This window comes from Labeo rohita, unplaced genomic scaffold (genome assembly GCF_022985175.1).
Source record: "Labeo rohita strain BAU-BD-2019 unplaced genomic scaffold, IGBB_LRoh.1.0 scaffold_2441, whole genome shotgun sequence".
NCBI lineage: Eukaryota > Metazoa > Chordata > Actinopteri > Cypriniformes > Cyprinidae > Labeo > Labeo rohita.
The window spans coordinates 1-7,235 of NW_026128706.1; the positions used below are offsets into that span (position 1 = coordinate 1).

The 7,235-nt window shown below is 38.6% G+C and overlaps 1 protein-coding gene across 1 annotated transcript; it reads right to left on the reverse strand.

The window, feature by feature from the left end:
- Nucleotides 1–3,013: 3,013 nt before the first annotated feature.
- LOC127159712 (uncharacterized) lies at nt 3,014–5,227 on the reverse strand (the record flags this gene model as incomplete). The annotated part of the gene is made up of 4 exons (XM_051102481.1): nt 5,218–5,227; nt 4,745–5,074; nt 4,000–4,308; nt 3,014–3,304 (listed from the first exon to the last, which is right to left on the reverse strand). Coding segments are annotated over exons 1-4 (940 nt in total), but the record flags the coding sequence as incomplete, so codon positions are not given.
- Between the last annotated feature and the right edge of the window lie 2,008 nt (nt 5,228–7,235).

Here is a 7,235-nt window from a genome sequence, read left to right on the forward strand (position 1 = left end):
TGGCAGCAGGCTTTGTTCTGAACGCACTTCATTCCAAGATATGTTTGTTTTGGATTTTTATTCGATAAATAACTCAGCAACAGAATTATATTAAAGTTAAGATACAAATTATAACAAACAAAAAAGAAGGAAATTTATGAAAAAACAGAACATTTGAAGTGGTCAAAAAATTATATCTGTCCCACTCCCTTTCTTCCGGCCTCCTGCCGTCCAATTTTCCACGCCCCTATGACGCTTACAAATTTCTTTCTTAATTAACAAACTGAACTAAACAAAACACAAATCAATAATATTTAAACACAAATAAAATAAAACACTTTCATAAATGGCTACAACAAACGCACCACCATTTCTGTTTGAAAAATGTTTTGCAACGTTTTGTCGGGGCTGAACGCAACCCTGCTATTGGTTCCTTAGTTCATGTGTCAGGTTTTCATTAGTTCATTAGGTGTGCTCGACTTAACGCAGCACTGCGCAGCTCAACCAAATTCTGACTTGAAGCAGTGCATGCCGGTTAGACATTTTGTTCGACATGAGAAGGGGGCGACGCCTCGTGACTGTCACGTGTGCCATCAAAATACCACGATAGTGATTCGAGAGCAGCCGGCGCAGTTTCACGATTGGCCAGATTCACCGCATGACAACGATCATGTGTGTTTTGGGTTTGCTCTAACATCAGGCTCGTTTGAGATGGGCAAATTCTGCGCAGAATCGATCACCGGTGATCACCGCAAGATGCATGCCGGTTAGAAATGTGTCAGAGTTACGTCCGTCTTGCTCTGATGTCATGCTGATGTGTGCCAAAAAAACCCTTGCGACTGCGAGGCGGCTGTGTCGGATTGCTCACTGACCAAAAGCACGATGGGAAAGGCCTGGTGACGACACAGCTTAAAGCTCATTGGTTCAGACAACCGTGATGTTGCCATTCTTTTCTAAAATGTTTTATTTTTTAATCTAATATCATGTAGTTATGCGTTTAAATGATGCATGAATATTCCCAAATACTATGTCAGTGTGATCTCTGTGTGAGATATGTGATTGTTGTCATATTTCTATAAAAATCTAAAACACGTTTGTATTAAAGTAAAAATGGATGATAAATACACCTTTCGTATGGAATTAAATAGCAAGCACTTTGAGTGTCTTGTTCATCATATTTATTTTGATATAAAAACAACACAGCTGAAATTATATCATGTTTGGCAGCAACAGCACGTGAGTGTGATAACGCGATATCCGCCTTTGATCTTGTAGGTAGCTATTCTACTTCGAGGTCAGAACTGTCCGTCTTGACTGAACTTATTTCACTCCTCCCCTCACTGCAGCCGCCTACTCTCACCTACATTTCAGGCGAGGCGAGGCACATCTCAAACGAGCCTATTCTCAAGTCCGATAATGCTGATAAATCTGTGTTTTTAGAACAATAAAAGTGTTTTTTACTGTAGTCGCAATGTTATATTGAGTCAGATCTATCACAAAACACTGATAAAAACATACATAACCCCACTTTATTAGTATTTAAATAGTATATGTTTATGTTGATCATTATTCTTGTTCAGATGGCGCTGTATTAAGCAGTATATGAAACGTGTTTCTGTTGCTCGTGAAAACGCTTTTGAAAAGTCTGTGTATTTGATAAATATTGTATTTAATTCACTTAATCTGTGATAGAGCATGCAAACACCGTGAGAGCTTAACTAACGAGAGCAGAAAGTGTCCGACTTGACGCCTCCGTTTTCAACTCCGTCCGCGACTGCTCTCGGCTACTCTCGTTGATCGCCATCTGTAGCCATAGATGAAGTCGAACACACCTATTGTCTTGTCATGTGGTTCTCTATTCTGTTTGCTCAATGGTTGCTTTAGTCATGTGCCTTGTTGGTTTATGTCATGTATTCCCTATTGTTTGCTATTAGTAGCCCTCTTGTTGCCATGGTCTCTTGTTGTGTATTGAATGATGTAGTAATCTGCTGTTTGTGAGATGTTTTTGTCAAGCCATTGTCAAGTTAAGTCTTCGTTTATTGTTTGAATTTTGGACTTCACACTGTTAATAAACTGCACTTGGGCTCATCTACTACTCACCTTCAGTGGACCTATTGTTACAGTGTAACTCCATATATAATATTCAAGTGACCAGTTTCAGTTCAGATTAACAGTCCACCACCCCAGTGTGTCCCTCGGCCATTTTCAAGACTATCTGATGTAGCATTACATAATAAAAGCCATTCAAAGAAGCAATATATAAACAATTTTGTCTTTGATTTTGGAGAACTCTAAAAAAGAAACTTTCTGATTGCACATACAGTTTCAATTCAGATTGACAGTCAACCACCTATATATATCAGTTTTGTCTTTGATTTTGGAAAGCACTAAAAAGGAAACACAATGTCTCCACAGAACAATTTGAATTCATATTGACAGTTTCCTTATTTAGAGCTATTCCAAATTAAAGACAAAACTGGTCATGTATGAATTTTTGGCCAGCCAGTCCTCAAACTGGCTGAGGGACACCCTAGGGTAGTTTCTTCATTTAGAGCTATTCATAATCACAGGCAGAACAGCCCGAATCTGAGTTTTGGGGGGGCTTTTATTGTGTAATGCTATATCAGACAGTCCTGAAACTGGCTAAGTAACACCTTGGGGTGGTGGACTGTCAATCTGAAATAAAACTGGTCTGTGCAAACAGGGAGTTTCCTTTTTTTTTTTTTTTTTTTTTTTTGAGCTCTCCAAAATCAAAGACAAAACTGGTTACTTTTTTTTTTACTTGTATTATGCAATTCTACATCAGATAGTCCTAAAACTGGTTGAGTGACACCCTGGGGTGGTGGACTGTCAATCTAACTTGAATCTGCTCTGTGCAAACAGGAAGATTCCTTTTTAGGGCAATCCAAATTCAAAGACCCAATATGGACATGATCTGCACGTCGGGCAGACATCTCATATGTTTGTTGGGAAATAGGGTGATTACAGAATCTAACAGAATCTTTTAACATTATAAAAAAACTGAGCTACTCACCAACAGCAACACAGAATTTTCTGTGTAAGAAAATAAGGCTGTTGCGTTTGATCTCCACTTCATAAACCCCAAACTGATTGCTGCGGATGTTATTGATGATGAGGTCTCCGGTGGTATAATTCGGATGAATATTTCTCCAGCTCCAGTTTCTCTTCTCAGTGTTTAAGGGAACAGCGGGGATAACTTGATCTTTAAACTTCCACACTATTTGATCTTTTCCCCATATTATGGTAACATTAGTGTGTAGAGTAACAGAACCTCCTGTAGTCCCTGATACTTTGAATGCATCTGCTATAGAAACAGGCACAGAAACAGACACAGAAACCATGTGAAAGTGTGTTAAAGATATAATAAGGTCTAGAAGTCTGAAATCTGACTTAAAATCTTAAAATGGCTGATGACCAAATTTGACCAAATTTCTGTTCTAAGTTTAAAATAGCCTGTTTATTTGGCTGCCTAATTGTGAATTTATTTTAAGTAATGAAGTCATATATTTTCAAGTTTAAAAATAATAAATAGGATATACATCTTCAAATACATAATTTCTCACATGTAATGCATTACATTAAATGTATAATACACATAACATTTAGAATAACAATTTATATAAACTTGCACCTTAAGTAAAATTTCTCTGTGACCTGCATTAATTTTAATGTGTTTGTTGCTTCCGTCATGTGTTTTTTAAATGGGGTTTCCTCCAGGGGGCGCTTCATTGCACCGAATTATATTGAGACACGTTCAAATATGAGAATGACATTAGTCTTACTGGTGACATTTCACAATAAAAGAATAAACATTCAGGCTAAATGTGTTAATTTTGCCCAACAAATAATTAAATAAAATGCCTTGTCCCGCATCTTTAACATTAAAATTGTGGACTATAAAAAGAGTGATGAGTCAAAATACGATAATTGTAGATTATCTATTATAGATAATTAGACAATCCAACACAGTCTTATAACAAAAAAGATTGATTTACTCACCACTAACATCAATTTTAAATCTTCTGTGTATGATCACACTGCTGGTGTTCATCTCCGCTTCATAATTTCCAGAATGATTGCTTTGGATGTTACTGATGATGAGGTCTCCGGTCTCACTGTTCAGAAGAATGTTACTCCAGCTCCCATCAACAGAGTTGTATAAGTGATTAACAAAGATGACTTGATCTTCAAACTTCAACCTTATCTGATCATTTTTCTGTATTTTAGTCACACCAACAAACAGAGGGACAGTATCTCCCTTCAAAACTGACAATGATTTCAGTCCATCTGTATCAACACCAGACATATCTGCAGAACAAACAGAAGCAGTGTAAAACAGAGATTAATCTTATAGTGCTGTAGGTAGTATACAGTCTAGATCTGAGGTCACACTGAAAATCTGAGACTTAAAATCTTTAAATGTCCCCCCGCTCATTTTATATTTCTCTTTTTGTTGAGTGAAGTTGCCAATTAAATTGGGGTGGAGCCTGGCCATTGACAACTCCTGAACACACCTCTGTCTATGGTTGTTGGCAGCACTTCATGCTGGCCTGCTCAAGGAAACATTTTACTGCTGTTTTGGTCCTTACTTCTTAGAAGTTGCAGTTTAAATTAGTTGGGTTTCATGTTCTGCACTATTTCTAGGCCACTGATTTTTTTTATATATATATAAATCTAAATTACTCTCAGACAGTTAATCCAGATTTGAATCCAATTAGTACACTGTAAGGCTTGAGTTACTCACCGACGACACTGACATTGAATTCCCTTTTTATAGGAGTTGTACTCCTAATCTGTAGTTTATAAAGTCCACCATGTTCAGATCTGATGTTCTTGATGGTCAGAGATCCAGTCTGCTTGTCCAGATCCAGTTTGTCTTGGAATCCCAAATTATCACCCGAAGATGTAGAGATCTCTCTAGTGTCTCCTTTGATTTGAGCTATGCGAGACTCTCCAAACATCCACACAATGTCATCATTTCTCGGTATTTCAGTAACTTCAGGGTTTAATGTCACACAATCTCCCACCTGCACTGACACTGACTTCATAACATCCCTCTCAACACCAGACACACCTGGTGGGGGGAAAAAAATTATATAATAATACATTATATTATATAATAATTATTATTTTACAGTATAGCAAATGCATTTTTTCCTATACAGAAATGCTCTCTCTGTGGCTTTCTATAAAACACACGGAGAATCCAGAACTTACCTTGCATCATTTTTGCTGTGTCTGCCATTTAATTTTAAAAGATATGGTTTACATGACTAGCTCTCAACAATTCTGAATATGATATTTTTTAAATGTTCATTTTGCCAATAATCTTGTATATAAAAAAATACAAAAAATAAACCATCTGTACTATAAAACCAGTCAGCTGAGTTAGATTTTCTAACACACCAGTTGTGGCAGCAGTCTGCTATATTTAAGAGATACAGTAGTTTCATATAAGGGTCAATTTTTAGGGCCCGAGCACCGATGGTGTGAGGACCCTATTGGAATTGCTCCGTTTATTATTATTATTAGGGCCCGAGCACCGATGGTGTGAGGACCCTATTGGAATTGCTCCGTTTATTAGGGCCTGAGCACCGGTGGTGCGAGGACCCTATTGGAATTGCTCCGTTTATTATTATTATTATTATTAGGGCCCGAGCACCGGTGGTGCGAGGACCCTCTTGGAATTGCTCCGTTTATTATTATTAGGGCCCGAGCACCGATGGTGTGAGGACCCTATTGGAATTGCTCCGTTTATTATTAGGGCCCGAGCACCGGTGGTGCGAGGACCCTATTGGAATTGCTCCGTTTATTATTATTATTATTATTATTATTAGGGCCCGAGCACCGATGGTGTGAGGACCCTATTGGAATTGCTCCGTTTATTATTATTAGGGCCCGAACACCGATGGTGTGAGGACCCTATTGGAATTGCTCCGTTTATTATTATTAGGGCCCGAGCACCGGTGGTGCGAGGACCCTCTTGGAATTGCTCCGTTTATTATTATTATTATTAGGGCCCGAGCACCGGTGGTGCGAGGACCCTCTTGGAATTGCTCCGTTTATTATTATTAGGGCCCGAGCACCGGTGGTGCGAGGACCCTCTTGGAATTGCTCCGTTTATTATTATTATTATTATTATTATTATTATTAGGGCACGAGCCCTGAAAGGGCAAGAGCCCTATTGTTTTTCTTAGGATTTTTTATTATTATTCTTATTATTATTTTTTGTCAAGGTTTTGGGGGGTTTTGGGGCCCTTAACATGCTCAAAAACTCTTGAAAATTGGCACACACCTTGGAATCTGCGGCCATTAGGGCCAGACAGAGACTGGTACACGGGCGTGGCAAGGGGACTCTACAGCGCCCCCTGGAATTTGAAGGGTCATATATCACACATACTTGCACTTACACAAATGAAACTCAGTACACATATAGAACTCATCAATCTGAACAACTTTCGCTCTCTACGGGATTAGCTAATCCCAACAGGAAGTTGGTTATTCTGGGTTTTGTGAAAAACGCATGCTCTGGAATTTGATATACTAGTCCTAGGTTTTTTACCCAATTGCCACCAAACTCGGTCAACCTGATCTCAAGACATTGGGGATGAAAAATTGGGAGGGGATTTTTGATATCTCGAACGGATTGGCCATGGCGAGGCGTTGAAATTATGGCGAGAAATGAGAAACAGGAAATGGCTAATAACTATTGCACACATTGTCTGATTCTGATGAAACTTCAGCGGTTTGTTTGTTGTATAATGCCGATCAGATAAATCTGACTATTAGGAGTCAAAGTTATAGCGCCACCAACTGGCAACAGGAAGTGTGTCTCTTTTAAAAATGCTTTGATATCACATGGTTCATTTTACCCGATTTGCTTCAAACTTCATCAGAATAATGTCAAAACACGGCCGATGAGAATCTGTAAAGGGGTCGTTGATACATTAAATACTGTTCCCATGGCAACGTGTCAAACTTTAACATTTGTTTCCTGTGTTTTTGGGGCACTTAATAAGCTTAGATTGTCATGAAACTCAACACACACATCACTATTAATGATAGTTAGACACTGGCAAAGGCTCATAAATGGGCGTGAAGGAGGCGCTCTATAGCGCCACCTTTTGTCAAAAGTGGGGGGGTTAGTTTTAGCTACAGACACCAAACTCGGTATGTATATTGGTCTCATCAAGCCGGACAACTTTCTAATTTACATTTATTAGCTGCGACCAACA